Genomic DNA, 18328 nt, shown 5'->3' with positions numbered 1-18328 from the left:
CTTACACAGACTAGCAGGGTTTCCTCAGGTAAATGACAATGCAAGCCTCTCACTTTCCCTCCCAGATAGTCCCTTCTGGGACATTGTCTCATTTAATAGTCATATTTTTGTGCAGAGATTAGCATGACGAGATCTTGATTTGATGTAGTTTTTATTTGCTACTAGATTGCATATTACGGACAGGTAAGAATAATGACAAAAACGTTGAAAAAAATCCTGGCTCCATGAAAATTAATGGGAGTTTCACTGTGGATCACAGTCAAGACCATGACTTGACACCCTGTGTCACTTGTATCCACAGGATATAAACTCATCCTGTGCACGTGGCTCGAAAAAAAGAATAGGTATTGTTCTATAATATTATACTTCCTTTGTTAGTTGATCCTTATACTTTGGAAGCAGAGATTTTATAGATATAAAGTGGCAAACAGATTGCTGTCCAGATTTTTGTCTGTAGCTACTGACTCAGTTTTCTGATGCTAATTAGTTGCAAACAAACTCCTGGGAGAAACTGGAATATGGATGTTAAATTTATTTGAGGAAATTAAGTGATGAAATGTGATTTCACTACACATTTTAACTAAAAGGCTGACTTTTTACTCTGGGAAATTGAATTTAAAAGAATAGGGATCATATGTATGAGTTTCTTTTGGTACAAAAGTTATGGCACGTGCTACTACTCTTTTCATTTAAGCTACTATTGATTCTTAACATCCTGTATATAACTTGAACAAAAACAATGAAGTCCAAATGGACAGTTAAAAAAAGCAATCAAAATTGTATTAAGACATTAATATATTACAATATTATTTATTGCGATATTGATTGTACTGTGGAAGCACTCTGATGTTTCTATGAGTAACAGAATCATAAAACTAGCTGTTGTCTACACAGATTATAACATCAGCTTGAAGACCTAATATAAGGACTAATAATGAGTTGATGTAAAAGTAATATTCATCAGTTTACAGCTGGTTAATCTTCTTGGAATTATACCAATAAATACCAAGGTTTAAGACCAAATCCTATGCCTATTTATGCCTATGTGTAATTTCACTGTCAACTGTCTCATTGGTTATTTCTGCCAGAAAAGTTTGGGATGCTCCTCAGTGTTTGCTGGAGCAGACACATTGTTGCTAAACACAAGAGGTAGTGTCTTGTGTGACTGATGATGAGTGAAAAAATCCAAGGTATGGAATGCATTGTAGCTTACACTGCCAAGAAAATACACTCAATATCTTTATTTTTTACAGAAACTGTGTTCCAAAATTTTGCTGGAACATGCATTTTCTATGGTACAAAACTGCATTTCAAACAGCCTTCCTATTTCCCTCATTTGCACTGATTTCTTTTTCTTTCTCTTTTAGTCTCATTAGGAAAAATATGTTCCTCGCTTCCTCTTTCCTTTCTGTAATTTATTAAAAAAACTTTATTATTGAATTTCACATTGAATTCAGCTGTCTGATTACCTGCATTATGTACAATAAAGCTAAAATGTGCCAGTCATAAAATCCTTTGCATACAGATCTTAGCATACAGTCAAAAATATGTGAATTACTGGTTGAAAGAATTTATTGTGCGGCTCAAGTTCTTCTGAAACATAAAGGCAATTTCTATTTTAATTAACTGTTCAGAAATCACGTTAATTCTGTAAATGTGAAGAGGAAATTCCCTGGAATACCAGATATTGTAGGGGCTCAGCAGCTGCGTTCTGTGTGTTATTTTTATGGGGTAACACAATTTTGGCACGTAGTATCTTAATGTGTTACAATATTGCCCTGCAAAAGAAAATATTTTATCCATAAAACCTCTGAAGACACCAAGAAATTAAAAATTAAAGTCTCATCAGTTATTCTTTATACTAACTAAAATGAATAGGATTTACAAAATGAAAGAAATGGAACAAGGAGACAACTATATCTGATGTTGAAGCATATTTTCACTTACACTTGAAAAAATGGTTGACAAAAACACACTCTAACTTTCAGAAAGGCTCCCAAGATGATACGACAACCAGTGCCCTGTGCAAGAGCTGCTTACACACAGTGGACTGACACTGGTCTAGTTCAATTCCATATTAGCCACCTAATAGAGTTTTTGTTCATAATTCAGTGTTTCGTTTTGCTTACTTTAGCTTTTGTCCTACCAATCTTACAGTTTCACAGATTTTTCTGAGGAGATGAAATAATTTTATCTTTATCACTTCCAAGAGCTTAAAAAAGGCACTAAAAAATTTAATTCATGACAAATTCCACTTTCTTTCTAGCATATATATCTCCTGGTGGAAATTATTTGAAACAGTTAATTGTTCTGAAGAAGAAAAGAGTATGCTGCTAACTAACTATGGTTAGTTATCTTCCCAAAATTTTCACTTACAACCACTTTCTTTAACCTCTCCATCCTCTCCTATAAAAATACTGTATTTCAGGTCAAAACCACCATGCACTCTGGAAGTCTTTTACTCAGATTGCTTGCTTTCTGTCTTCACCAATATCTATTTTTTCGAGAAATATTTTCTGATTCAATGAAAAGTCCATTGAGCAAACAAATTCATAGTATGATTGAATACAGTCAGTTCTACTTGCACACATATGGTGATTATGTTCTTCCACCAAATTGATGATCACATGCTTTGCAACAACTAAAACACTTTTGAGTGCACCCAGATGACTCACTGAACGCTGGAGTAATGCACGTACTCAAATGCATTTCATTTGGGTCATGATTTATCAGGTAGAGGGTGTCCTGAATAGTGCATTTTGTGATAGTGACACACAAGGTAGTTCTCGTTTGGTCAGCAGAAGATTACATATCAGGATGAAAAGTTATGTGTTCTGCTCTGTACCGAGAAATATAAATTTATCCCTTTATCTGAAAACTACATAATACTTTAATGATCCCATTGCACTAAAAACTGTAGTCTTGATTTTTCATGCTAACCTCAGAAACTCAGCTTATCAGGATTAGCATAGGCAAAAAAAATATATTTTGCTAAAGTCTACCTCAGAGCCTCTTTCAAAAGGCTTTACTATTTTCCCTTGGTAATTTTTGTGCATTTTCCTACTTTGCTTCCACAGAAATGTGATAGCTTTCTAGCTGTTTTCAGAACTATGTCAGTGGAACTGTCTCTCAGACCTCATATCACATAAAGATGCTCCTGGTGTTGAAACTATATAATAAAATAATTTGCTCCCATGAATATCAACTACAGTAAACTTAATTATTCATCCCTTAGAGACCACATTACAATCTGTTTGAAGAAAGATATGCTTCCTCTCACAAAGAACTCAGTGGATTACGATCTACTTGGAAAAGACATTTCCTTCCTGTCATTGAGATGTCTCCTCAAAGATGACTGAGAAATAAATGACTGATATTTTCCATGAATATCACATAGTAGTAATACGAGAAAAATATTATTTAAATATCTTTTGCCATTCCTTTCATGTACTACTGCAGCTGGGACTTCCCAATCAGCTGATGAGCTAGGACCTTCAGATGAAATTCTTTTATAGCCATAATCAAAAATCACTCTGGAATTTACCACCATGCAGATTCAGCAACTTCCCTGTGACTCAGGGAATTAAACCCAAATATCCTAATTTAAGAACTTTTTATTTTGATTAAAAACCAGCTGCATGTGCATCAGGAATAATACACTGGGAGGAACAGGATGTTGCATAAAAGGCATTAATTGTTTCCAAGTAAGCTACACTCTGGAGAGATGAGTTAGGGGTGGGGTCACTAAGGATGTGAGGAAGGCTTGAGGATGTAGAGCCATAATTTTTGGGAAACAACATTTTTACAACATTGTAAGCTGTATTTGTTTCTCTTAGCAGAGAGCCAGTTTCAGGCCTGCTGACATATAAGGGACTGTGAATTAGGATATAACTGACTTAAAGTACCAGTGACTTTACAGTAATGCCAAACACACCTGTTTTAAGTCAAATGCAACTGTCTTTATTACCAGTTGGCTCTTGCCAATGATGTGTATGGGTCTATGTCTCTTATAATACAAAGGAAAATATGAACTGACTGGAGCAATGGGAATGTTACAATTGACATTAAAGGAAGAAAATTCCACAGTATATAATCACAATAAAAATGTTCCATGTTCAATTCATTTTGGTAATCCAGTTTGTGTATTCACCTAGTTAATTTATTTTCCACATTACAGTGGAACTTAAGTATGGTTTCCAGAAGAACAACACAGTAATTCAGATGTAAAATTATTTCTTCTTATATACTTTGAATATCTAAAATAGAGGTCATTTCATTAAGTTTCTAAAGCTAAGGCCATCAGTTTGTTGCCATATTACTTTTACTATCAATACAATGTTGCATTGTAAAACTGTATGTTTTCATCTATTCAGAATTTACCTCAAATCTGCTTGTAAAATAATTTAAGTACATCAAAAGCTGAGAGAGGTAGGCCTGTTTAGCCTCTAAAAGAGATGAATGAGAGGGGATCTTATCCAAGTATACAGATATCTTAAAGGTGGGTGTCAAGAGGATGGAGCCAGGCTTTTCTTGGTGGTGCCAAGCAATAGGACAAGAGGCAACAGGCAGAAACTGATACACAGGAAGTTCCATCCGTATATAAAGAAGAACTTCTTTCTGTGACGGTGACAGAGCACTGGAAGAGATTGCCCAGAGAGTTTGTGGAATCTCCTTCTTTGGAGATATTCAAAACCCATCTGGAGTCAATCCTGTGCAACCTGCTTTAGCAGGGGGTTGGACTAGATGACCTCCAGTGGTCCATTCCAACCCCAACCATTCTGCATGTGATTCTGTGAAATAAAGTTTTTGAAATTTTTTATTTTACCAGTGATATTTAAAATGGTTATCTGTTCTAACTAGAGTTAATATCAGGAAAAACTAATGCAAGATTCAACACAACAAAACCTACCTGAAATTCCAGGCCATAGTTTTCCCTGCAGAATTCTCTCAGCTTAGGATACACATGTTCTCTTAGGGCGTTCCTTTCTGCTATTGTATCTGTGTTGGGGAAAAAGATGTTATTAACAATATTTATATAAACTCTGTTCTTTTAGTCAGGCTTACAGATTTATCCCATAAAAAAAGAGCCCTTAACACATACACACAGAGAGCGCTATGGAAATCAAGTGCTGCGATTTAATCCCCAAATTGTACTTTGTACAAACACATGGAAGCATTTGCATGTGCAACAACACATGTAAAAACACATGTGTTTGTATTTGGCAAAATTGTGCTTCATACATATCTTAGTATTGCAGCCTATTTCAATACAGTAAAGCTGAATTAATATCGTAATTCAGCAGTCAGAATTTCTTTATCAGTTCTATTTAATTTTCAGAAAGCTGAATTTTACAAATAAGGAACACTATAGAACAAAGAGATATACTGAAGATGAAAGAGATCTCAATACTTATGTGTTTTGATAATGAAGTACAATATGGCAATGACACCAAAATTATTATTAAGTTCTGTCTAAGTTAATCTAAACACATTTATGTAAAGCATATCACTCACACATACTGTCAAATGTGAAGTGAATTGGGTTAGTAATGAAATCTGGTGTAGATAATAAATTTTGTTCTCTTTCACAACAAGACTAAGATATGTCATGGATTTTGCTAAATTGTAATCAGTGTCAACTGAGTTGAGATCAAAAAGGGATGGTACTGTTGCTAAGTTACTTTCAAAAATAAACCACAACTGTTGTAAACCCCTAGGTTTGAGTGCCATGTGATGAAAAATGAAGTGTTAACCTACGAATGATGAAGAATATCTGAAACAAAATAATAGATTAAAACTGATTTGACATTTCTCATGTTGTTGCAAACGAGAGACATGTATGCAAATCTAACAATGCTTTAGAGCCACAATCAGAGACACAGCTGATATATCTAAGTCAGAGGTCTGTTCATAGAATCATGGCCACACATTTATAATGGTTTTTATTTTGAAAAATTCTAGGAGATGGTGAAAACTGTAATTCAATTTATTACAACAATGTAATAATATCCTTCTTACTATTTAAGTATATCTTTGAAATATTGCACAAATGTGTGGTATAATTACCATTTATTTTCATAAACAGAAAGCAATCCAGAGAATTATTTCTTGTGAAATTTTCATTAAGGTAAGGCTATACCACAAAGGCTGAAAAGTGCAATCAGGACTTTAATTCAATTTATCTGAATTACAGCAGTTCTTCCTTCACAAACTTTTGATGGAGAAAAAAGTCAAAGATGTAGTAGTTTCCATAAAACATCCTCTGTAAGTGCAAGAATATAATATTATGTATTTATGACTTTATGTTTTAGACTGTACTAACTATGCTTATGTGTTCTGAAGACAATGGTCCAAGAAGCATTGTCAAGTCCTTGCTCCATCACAAGCTTTCTATTGGACTGTCTGCATGCCACTCAAGGCAAGATTCTAAATCTGAAGTGCAGAACTTTTATAATCCAATTTGAACCCTGCTCTGTGCTACGCTTGGATGAGTGTGGCCTCACGTCCCCTCTTCTCACTTCCTCTTGGGAGGTTATTACACTCCTCTTCTTGACACTGAAGAGGCTGCACCAGGAGCGTTATCCCCAGCACATCCAAATCAGGAGGATGGGGAAAAAACTGGAGAGCCTACTGAAGTAGAAGCCAAAAGCATGTGGCCTACAAGGAGAGACTGGGGGATTTGGGTGTGTTTAGACCAGTGAAGACTGTAAGAGGGGCCTAATCACAGCCTATAACTACTTCTCAGGCATTTACAAAGATGATGGAGCCAAGCTCTTTGTGCCAGTGTCAGAGAGTACAACAAAAGCAACAGCAACATATTACAGCTTGGGAAGTTCAGGCTGGACGCTAGGAGAAGCTACTGTGCCCTTGGAGTTCTTCAAGACTCAACTACACGAGTTCATGGTTGACTTGAGTTTCTGTTGACAGCACTTCAAGAGAAAGGTTAGTCATAGAATAACAGAATATGCTGAGTTTGAAGGGACTCACAAGGATCATTGAGTCCAATTCCTGGCCCTCGTACAGTGCCTGGGAAGATTTTTGCTACTGTCTGGGCTAGTGGGAGCAAAACTGTAGAGTAAAATAGCTGGTGCCAAGGACATAATGTCCGTGCCATATGTTTTTCAGGGGATTTTACTTTGGATTGAGCTCAACCCTTACAAACATTTAGAGTGCATTAGGTGAGTTCCTGGAGTTATCTTCCCGTTTTTCATCTGAAAGGAACCCAATGCATGCACACCAAGACCGCTCCATGACGTGAGTCAAAGTATATTAGACAGTGATGATCAAGAGATTCACCTCATCTCCAGATCTGAATACAGACATACCCTATAAATATTTAGGAATGGAGTGAAAAAAACAGCGTGTTCAGCCCAGAACTGCCTGTGTTAGTACATAAGGAAATAGAGGGATGGATGGGACTCTCCCTCCTTAGGATCCACAGTCATTAATTTTCTCTCATACTTTAGTGCCTAAGTCAACCTTTTCTTGCAGAATGTAGTATACAGCTAACAAGGCCAATTAGCTAGAGGGTTGCATGGTGCCAACATAGCAATATTATTTTGGCTCCAAAGCAACTTTTCTCAGTGCTATTTTAGAGTCACTTTACTGCACAGTGTTGCTGTACCTTGTGATAAAAGCTATCTGTGTAGTTGGTTTCATTTGAAATACTCCACTTTTTTTAACTTCACAGTAGCTGAGACTCTTAGATCAGTCAGTGATAGAAGACTATATATTCTATACTTTGCCTAAACAGAGGTTAATTTTGGCATGCAACTTTGTGAAAACACAGAGTGTCATATCTTCATGATTTAGTAGAATAAACTCTGTTAAAACCAACTTGTAGTAAGTTACTACTCAGTTACTGAGGCAAACGAAAATGATTCATGCCTTTTTAAAGGGAAATCAATCATGACTACAACTTCATTATTAAGGAGGCAACAATGCAGAGTTATTATTTGCTGTTACTTAAATGTGACAGTAGACTGAACAGTATTAATAGGGATCTAAAATAGGCTAAGGTGCAGGAACCAAAAAAAAAGGAAGTATTGGAAAAAAAAGCAGAATTTAACAGCAAACATGATTAAATGATAAATGAAAAATATTTTGCCTGAGGTTTACAACAGATAAAACCATATTCTGCTACTTTCCTTTTATGCCCATAGGATTTATACTGCAGAACCACGCTAGCTCTAGTTTTAGAATGTGGTGCTGTTCCCTGAAGCATAATGTGTAGAGTCTTGTTCAGAAAATGAAACAACACACTGCAAGAGTAGTGCTACACTTGTAATATCTTACAAATGAAATAGATAAAACATTTCTTCAACTAGAACTGTGTTCTAGATAAGACACTCAGCATACCCATCCTGTGTTTTTATTCCTACCTTCATATCTAATGGAATTTGAGTCTGGTGCCTATATTAATTAATTTTAAGAATTCCTGTATTTGTAATAAATTGTGAAACTTTAAGGAAACAGAAGTGCATATAGTTAAGATGAACTATGGTAATTAGTATGGATGGCAGATAAGCTGCTTTGATTAAATATAATCTAACTTGATTTAAAGTGACAGCAAATCTGTGAAGCTGGCAGTTCTTAACAACAAAAATGTCACACAGGCAAATTCCACCTTCCAGGCTGCTGCTGGAGATGAATGGATTAACTAAATTACATTCTTCTAGCAGCCAAAAAGAGACAATAGTTGTGAGATGAGCTTTCTACACCTCCTAATGTTAATTGTGAAACTCAGAAATACAAATGATAGTCCACAATAAACTATGGGAATGAAATTACATCTGCAAAAACATAAGACAAAACTTAAAAAAAAGCCAACTTTAAACTTCTTTCCAGTATTTAAATGAAACCAAAACCCAACAGTCCTGTGCAAGACAGTGTTGCTGAACACACATCTTCCATACAAGAGTTAACTCTTGTTGCCTCCTAAGCCATTCCATAACCACACTCTCCTGCCCACTCCTACACTTTGAACTGACTGAGAATGTCAGTGCAGCCCTCCTTCTCCTGATACTCCCCAGTGTAATGCTGAGGATGAACTGAATTACTCACATATGCATCTACATCCTTTCTGCTGTCTGTTTAAACATGACTGTTTGTGTGCAGTGTGATTTCTGAAGGCTTGTAGCTCAGTTCAATCAATGCCAGTTTCCATCAGAGTATGTCATGGTGCTGCTTCTCAGCATGAACTATTTCCATGCCAAAGTCTGACCTTCAAACCCTTCTGCTATTAAAGTCACTTATTTTAACAGAGAAAGTACATTTTACATTCTTGTGTTAGTAAACAGATGATATGTATTTACAAAGAGTTTCCAAACATTAATCTCTGGGATAAAATAAGCCATGGAACATAGCCTTATTGAAGAAAATTTCAAAATGAATATGCAAATGAACTGAGTTATCACGTAAGCCTAATGGAAATTGCTCATTTTCAAGCACCAGTTATTCTGTCCTAAGACCAAATATATTATCTTCTTGCTAGTAGTTGTGCCGGTCTGAGTTCAGCCACAGTGGTTGGAATGGCTGTTTTCACGTACATGAGCTGCAGTCACACAACTCTTACTCAATCTAGGCTTGATGCAGCTAAACAGGAGGTTGCTCAGCCTCATGCGCCTATTCTGTGTTGTGCAGGGGGCGCCCATGTGGGGACCATGAGCCCCACTCTATCACCTTCAAGGGAGCAGCACATTCAAGTTGACAATCTGTTCACGGAAATGTAACCTGTGAGTAACCTTACCCATGTATGATGCAAGCTACGGTCCTCAAGTAGAGGAAAATCCTAAGCAGGGAGGATGTTTGCCCTGCCACTGTTTACTGACAGAGGAACACTGCATTATCCAGCTTGGGGGAGCCAGCAGAAAAATTGCTGACTGACATAACAAGTTGAGGCAGGCAGCTGAACCTGGAAGAACCCAGGCAGAAAAAGAAGAAGAAGAAGAAAAAAAAAAAGCTGCCCTTGCAGCTGTTCAAGGCACTGTAGAAATGAATGTCATATGGAGTCACAGAGCTGCCAACAGGTTTCATCTCCAGTTTGTCACCCAAGAAAGAGCAGCTCCTTGTATTCACAGCAAAAACAATTTCTGTATCACCTCCTCCATTGTTGGTGTTCTCGTGATTTGCAGTAGTGGGTCAGGACACTTGCTGGGGGTATTCTCATCACTTCTTTTAGCCTAATTCTCTGTTAGCAGTGTCCTGCAAAAATTCACACCAGTATGTTTATTAACATGGGTTGAGCACAGAGGGTAATAGTGGTGACCTGTCATTTGTGGGGTTCCACAGGACTCCATCTCAGGCCCTGTGTTCTTCCATATCTTCATAAATGACTTTGGATGCAGGACTGGAAGGGATACTAAGCAAGTTTGCAGATAATGCAAAACTGGGAGGAACTGTTGACTTCCTTGAAGGCAGGGAGGCCCTGAAGAGAGACCTCAACAAATGAGAGGACTGGGCAATCACCAACCATATCAAGTTCAACAAGGGGAAGTGCTGAATTCTGCACCTGGAATGGGGCCATCTGGGATGTTTGTACAGACTGAGGAATAAGATGCTGGAAAGCAGTACCTTGGAAAGGCACCTGAGGGTCCTGGTCAAAGGCAAGTTGAATATGAGTCAGCGGTGCCCTGGCAGCCAGGAGGGCCAACTGTGTCCTGGGGAGCATCAGGCAAAGCATCACCAGATGGGTGGGGTAGGAGATTGTCCTGCTCTGCTCTGCACTTGTATGCCTCACCTTGAATACCGTGTGCAGTTTTAGGCACCACAATATAAGAAAGGTATTCAGCTATTAGAGAATGTCCAAAGGAGGGCAATGAAGATGGTGAAGGGCCTTGAGGGGAAGCCATATGAGGAGCAGTTGAGATTGCTTGGTCTGTTCAGCTTGAAGAAGAGGAGACTGAGGGGAGATGTCATTGCAGTCACAACTTCCTTGTGAGGGGAAGAAGAGGGCCAAGCACTGATCTTTCTGTGTAGTGACCAGTGACAGGACCCAAGGGAATGGCAGATGTTGTGTCAGAGGAGGTTTAGGTCAGATATTAGAAAAAGGTTCTTCACCCAGAGGGTGACTGGGCACTGGAACAGGCTCCCCAGGGAAGTGGTCACAGCACCAAGACTGACAGAATTCAAGAAGTGTCTGGATGATCCTCTCAGGCACATGGTGTGACTCTTGGGGATGGTCCTGTGCAGGGCTAAGGGTCGGACTCGATGATCCTTGTGGGTCCCTTCCAACTCAGCATATTCTGTGATAATGCTGGAGTCTCTTCTGCAACTATGGAAGCCCTGGATGAGCAGAGAAGTTCTGATCTAGTCCCGAATGCATGTCCACTAAGATACCTAGCTATTTGTTTTCTCTAAGTATTGTAAATGCTTAGATTTGATGGAAGGGTAGGACAGATTCTTGCCATAGGATTTTTTAAAATGCATTGCAATATTAAAAAATGTGGATATTTTATAGCCATTGTCTATTAAGTGCAGTGAGAATTTCTACACTTTAATTATCTAAGCTTAAAAATTACTTAGCAGCAGTACCAAGTAAGGAAGTGGCTGCCAAGCCTCTTAATGCTAGTATGTTCTTGACTCATATGATTTTCAACTGAATTATTCCTTTTAAGCTGCCTTTTTTACTAATAATGCACAAGAGCATTGTGTATTACCTGTGCTACCAAAAACTTTGATTAGTAGTAGGTAAAAAATGTCCCTAAATATTATGGAAACCTTGTCTCTGAAAATAATACCATAATAATAAGTAATCTGCATTTCTATAGTGCCTTTCATCTGAGAATCGCAGAGCGCTTTGCAATGAGTTTGAATCATGTAGCAGGTAAGAAAGGGAAAAAAGACTTGAGCTTGCAAGTACCCTTCCCTTCCCAGAAAATGAACTCCATAGACACTGTTGGCATTTTTTTCCCTTGGAGTTTCAGTGAGTAGAGAGCATTAGAATAAACACTCAAAGCTTCCCAAGATGAGGTAGACTGGGAGTGGGAACAAGTTGGTCTGGATCACTTCTCCCAGTGTCCCCTCCCCAAACAACACTGCTAACTTTCACATCTCTACTGGTTCTCTAGAAGGCAAATGAGAAACTGGACAGACTGAAGACCATTCATTAATTAAGCTAAACAACATAACGGACTGTAACCCTTCAAATAAATTCTGACTAGCAAAACACCGCAACATTACTGTGATGTACACATCTGTGTTTTCCCACTCTGCCTCATGGTGGGATCTCTCTCACAAGATGTGCAGAAAGTCTACGTGTCTCATTTCTTAAAAAACATAAGTACAACAGTGGACTGAGTATTTCAGCCCAGATAAATGGTTGCTTACCACAAAAGTCAGATGAAATAATGAAAAATAATATTAAAATAGTATGCAATTCTGAAATGTGTCTCTCAATTGGGAAGAAATGACAGGATGTGACTACAAATTTGTGGTCTACACCAGAACATTTAACAAACACATTTTCAAAACAAAAGACATAACTATCTGAGGCAGGATTCAAAATTTAGGGTGTAATTTTAAGCCTAAAACCTCTAGTTGCATCAATTACCTCTTCTTTTTTAGCCCCAAATCAAACAATATCTGATTTAAAATGAGGCATAATTTTAAAACCTATTTCTCTGAAATGTTCCCTACTGTCAGTTCAGTAAGATGACACATTTAAACAAGGCATATACAATACGCACACACAAACATATATAATATGTATTTTCTTTTAAAATGGTAATGTTTTTACAATTATAATGGCCAGATTTCACAGCGTCATCTTCTAAAATACCCTGCATCTTGACTATTAATACGATTAACCAGTGCCACCTATTGGTTTAACACTTACACCCAAAAAATTAAAAAAAAAAAAAAAAGTTGACTAGTAAAATCAGAGGGGTCAAGACCCATGTTAAAATACAGAATTTGGGGGAAACATCAGTATTGAAATGATATGACAGAAGGGAAAAGTGGTTCCTATATTCAAATATCAAGATTTAAATTTTCATTATTCACATGATTGTCTTCCCAATTTAAAGCAAATGTTGGTTTCTGAGAGTTCTATTATGTGTGCAGTATGCTTACACGAAAAAATTTTGGAGTCTGATCCAAAAGTCTGTGCAGTTAATGGAAAGATCTGCTAACCTCAGCAGATTTTAAAACAAGTTCTATATTTGTGGCACATATTGAAACCCCTACCTTTTGATCCTTACTGACTTCCACAGAGTTTGGGTGAAATCCTTCAATCTATAAATAAATCGATCAGTAAATAAACAGTATGGACACTTAAATCTAGTGGTTATGGTGTAGGTGAAGACTGAAGCAGAATTTTATCTCATAATGTGTCCTAATTAACTAACCTTTGGGAACACAGCACCCTTACAGGTAGGTGTTCTAAAATAAAAGAAGAAGAATTAGGTTGACCTGGAATCCTTTCCCAATCCTGCAAATGATCCCTAGACTGCAGCTAGGGTACCTAGGCATCCTTGTGTCCCTTGACTGTGATTTGTGACAAACACTGCAAATGCAAATGCATCTGCATACAAATGGCAAGCAACAGCAGGAGCTTTAGTGGCACCATGGGCTGAAGGCAGAATCTCTAAAGGGGGAGAATTTTGCACTCTGCAAACTGCACAAGTGGAAGAATCCAACAAAGTCTAATTCTTTCAGTTAATAAAGTAAGCTAGGAAAAGCTGCAGGAAACATGACAATTTGCAAACAATTGCTGTCATACAATTAAATGATGTGACAGGAGGAACTGAAGACACAGCACATTTAGAAACACCAAATTTAAGTCTGAAAATTATCTCTGCAGAACACCAAAGCTTATTACAACTAAGCACTGGAAAACAACAAGGCCTGCAAGGACAAGAATTTGCAACTATGATCAAAATTAATATGAAAGAAAAACTTCTTGTGAAATCTGAAGGAGGAATTCTGAATGAGCTCTGCAAAAATGAATAACAGAAGACAGAAAAAGGGGGTCAGTGCAGTAACAAAATTATGTGCAAAAATCCTACTAATTTATTAAGAGGTGTCAACTCACACTTCCAAAAATTATGAAATTTCCTAGAAAGCAGAAAAAAGGCTGTACAACAATGGAAAATACTTCTAACACTTCAGTTTTGTGTACTGCAGTAGTTTTACTACTCTTCTCCTGACATCCCTAGAGCAAAGAGAAAACAACCAGGGTATGTTACTAAAGCACTTGAGGTAATGAGGCTGTGGCAATCAATGAAGCAAAGGGATGTCACAGACATTTGGCCTCCTAACAAGTTGCTGATTCAACTGCTGGAAGTGAATGAAGTAGTATGTTGTAGGCTTTGAGAAGGCATAAAGCAGTGGTGAGCCACAAAAAAAACATGAGAAAGCCAGTCTCACAAAAGCACATAAGTATTTCACAATACAGTCCAGTGGAGGCCTATTAAATACACCTCATTCTGAAGAAATTCCAATAAACACTCCTATGTGACTTTGCATCTGGCAGTGCCACAAAACTATGGAAGAGCTCTGCAAGCACTGCTGGCTCCCCTGTAAAGTTGCCCTTCCCTTCTCTAGACATTCTACTTAAGTTCACAAGTCACAAAGTTCTAATCCAGGTGGTATTCCTCCTCAAGCTCGGTGGAATATAGCCACAGTTTGGGTCACTTCAAAACTCCTGGTCAGTTGGGCCAGCTGGAAAAGCATGACTGATAAATGCAGCCTACTCTATGGGCTTCAAGTGAAAGATTTGAAGACTTTTATGCCAGAAGATGAAAAAAGTCTTGAACCTGACACTTTGGGTGTACAGAGATGCCCACAGAAGTGAGAGGTGCTGCTTGCTATCAGTGTATTAAGTTTGCATCAATACAGTAGGAGTTTTCCTTGAAACAGATTATTTTTTCTTGATGCTAAATGGAGAATACTATTAAATAACATCACTGCACAGTCAGAATAGCTCTTGGCTGCTGTAGAAACTGTTATCAAAGATGGAGACATTAAATGACAACCCTAGCAAAGGAGAGCAGCTGTAAGAGGGCATTAAGCCCAGAACAATGAGGCTACATGAGGGAGGAATGCCACAAACTGAACTACATCTTGCCTAAAGAAGAGAATCTCAACTGATTTCTTTTCAGGACTACTTCACATACTGACAGACAATATCTGCCTAGCTATTACCACCCACTTACAGGCCCTGTGGTACAACAGTTTATAACCTGAGAATTCCAGGTAGGGTCTGTGCTAAAACTCACTGAATGTGGCCAAATAATTCACAAAACTGGCTTGTTTTGATGGTTTATGTAATATCTGAGAGCCAAACAGTGATTGACATGTAAAGGAATAGAGATTTATCATATCTCTGTTCTCCCTTACCCTTCCCAATTCTAATGATTCATCTAAGCATTATTTTTAGTGAAGATTATATAATCCAGTTGAAAAGGCCATTTTAAATAAATTCTAAAATGTATCTGTTTTTATTAGTCAAATATTTTTCTGATGCCTTGATGTTACTAGGTAATGTTTTCTTGCTCCAGGTTTTATTTATTTCTTCTGTTTGCTAACCACATATTGTTGATTATATGTAAAGGTAACAGTAATTTGCAGTTTAACAATCTTGGGGAGTTAGCAATTGAAAAAGGACAACACATGTTCTAGTCTCTTGCTTCATTTGAGACGCAGATGTAGTTGAAACAAGTAAGTTTAATTTCTCACAAATATCTTTCACAAGTGTGATACAGAAAATAATATTTAAAGATCTTCCAGAACTGGCATACCAATTTAATCAATCAGTGACTGAACTACAGGCTGCCTCCCAGATTAGTGCTTTCAAATTACTTTGGCCATCTTCCCCAACTCTTTGCTCTTATTTTCATGATAATAATACCAATGACAATACCTTTAAAGGAGGATGCTATACTCTCAGTGGAAGTGTACAAGCTGACTGAAAGTGTGGACTTGACTTTATTTCCATTTCTTGCATTGCCAGACACTATCAGTCTTTACGAATGCCTGCAAAGTTATTTGTCCCTTGGCCACATAGATAAAAAGTCATCTTTTGCCTTCTACACCTATATGCGGTTAAACACAACTGAATCCATAACTGGGATCTAATCTATTTTATTTGAAATTACTCTGAATTTACAGAATGACTATGAGGAGCTGACTGTGGCATTAACATTGGAACAATATACCACCAATGGAATTGCTTAATAGAATTATATAGTATTATGCACGGTTGATTATAGAAAGTGTAAAATAGAACATTTTTAATTAAAACAGGTAGAGTGTAAGGAGATAATTTGCATTTTTATCTCTGTTTTCTAAAAAAAGGAAGGAATAAACGATGACCTGTGTCTTTTCAAAAGTATTTTAAATTCATTGACTGACATTAAACAAATCTTACTGAGAAATCACCAGGTAAATAAGAGAAATCGTGTAAATGAGTCTCCTCCTTCCACTCATAAATAAACCACCAAAGAAAAAGATGTAACATGAGCTGTAATATTAAACATTTCATAAATGCCTCATTTCCAGAAAAGCTTCACCTGAAACCAGCAGACCACTGGCAGGACATACATCCATGGTAAAATAATGTTTATGGGCATTTATTGCTTTATATAATCTACCTTTTGCATGAATGCACAGATGGAGTTCCTGACATGGCAAAAGGATGAGGAGGCAGAAACTGGATTTGAGAAATTTATGAATAATTACATACATAGTTACTGAAAGTTACTGAAACTCATTCTAAGCAAGGAAATTTTCAGGACAATTTTTATTTTTGGTCCTTTTTATTGACTAGGGAGCTTATTGTGTGTCTATGTATGCTGCTGTAAGCACTACTGTAGGGCTACGGAAGACACACCATAGCACTATGCTGTACAGTCTGCTTTCCTGTGTATTTTCTTGACTGGTTTGGAGATGGGTCATGAAGAGCTAAATAATCTGTCAGGAATGGCACAGGTATGTTTCCTTCTGCTTCAGGCAGGTGGACAGATATGAAGGCCTCAAGAGGTCCCTTACAGCCTCCTGGTCTGTGATTTGCACAACAATAAATGACTAATTAAATAGCACTCTAAGGTCCCTTGGACCTCTGTTATAGCCACACATACCTGCTTTAAATGGCACATCATATAACTCACCAGCACTCATTCTGCTAACCATAGATTGATTAATTCATTATTCCATGTTGTAAATGGCTTGCATTTCAAAGTAAATCAACATCCAAAATTGCTAGTGTCTTCATGCACCTAGTTAGGATCACATAAACAGAAATGCTTCAATAACTTGCTTCAAGAGGATTGCATAATTGTTCATCACTTTTAATTGTAATACAATACATATATAGGTAAATCAAGACCATTATCTAACAATAATATGAGTCTATAATTTTTCTAGTATTTTCTAGTAACCACTCCTAAAAAGAAGATCAACACTTACTGCTCACTACTATCTGAGTGATCAGAAATATTATGGGAAGAAAAATGAAGGAGAAAAATAGGAATTTTCTTCCAAACATATTACTTTGTCTTTTCAGAACAGTGCAAGTTATGAATCCAGCCACCAGGACTATTTAACAAAATACTTTCCCTCTGATCTTCTTTTCTAGAATTTGTGGGGCCTTTATTAAACAACAGTATGTACAAAACTTAAAAATCTTAAGTCCTTCATTTCAAGAAAATCACTTATAAAGTGTTCATATGTGATTAATGTTATGTTTAATTATGACAGTAAAGCAAGATCCTCTAGATGTGTCATGCTGGCATAGTTAGGTGTGGAAAATTCTTGATAATAAAATAACCCTTAGACTAGAGTCCTGCATGCCACACTGGACTCCTTTAGATTAGACTCCATACTTTAGGCTTCTTAGATTATTAAACACTGTCATTTCCTTATTTATTTCTTATTATGGCTCCATTTTAATAACCCCATAGAAATAAGGACATTCAGGTACCTAGACCTTCACAGTTAACCTCTCTATATACAGATAGACAAAAATGGATCATTACAATGATGGTTTTGGAGAAAGTTATTCTTTCAGGGAGATATGCTTTTAGGTACCCTTTCTCCATAGATATTTCCACTTTTGGTTTTTGAGATCTCTTCTTTGGCTAAATACACATAGTCTTGTTCATAAAGAATTCCCGCTGAAGTTCACATGATCAGGCTTTTCACTGGGCAATAATCTACCTCAAGATTTGGAAAGGTTGCTACAAGTACCAAGAATACTGACTAATTAGTAAAGCAACTAGTCAAATTCATGGAAGCAAAGGGCCTCACAGGTTTATTAAGCACAAAGAGATAATCTTCATCATTTTGTTGTGATTTATTATTCTTTCATCATACATCTGAAATTGCTAGG

At 37.1% G+C, this 18328-nt stretch overlaps 1 protein-coding gene across 1 annotated transcript in view; it reads right to left on the bottom strand.

Annotated features, from left to right (window-relative positions):
• The window catches only part of NWD2 (NACHT and WD repeat domain containing 2), a 53280-nt gene that overhangs the window by 26547 nt on the left and 8405 nt on the right, over nt 1–18328 (bottom strand). The window contains exon 2 of the mRNA XM_027686438.1: nt 4910–4998. Within this exon, the coding sequence (XP_027542239.1) occupies nt 4910–4998 (89 nt within the window). The remainder of the gene's footprint in view (nt 1–4909; nt 4999–18328) is intronic.

This window comes from Neopelma chrysocephalum, unplaced genomic scaffold (genome assembly GCF_003984885.1).
Source record: "Neopelma chrysocephalum unplaced genomic scaffold, ASM398488v2 Primary Assembly neopelma1_71, whole genome shotgun sequence".
NCBI classification, from domain to species: Eukaryota; Metazoa; Chordata; class Aves; order Passeriformes; family Pipridae; genus Neopelma; species Neopelma chrysocephalum.
This window is presented reverse-complemented; position numbering and strand designations above follow the sequence as displayed.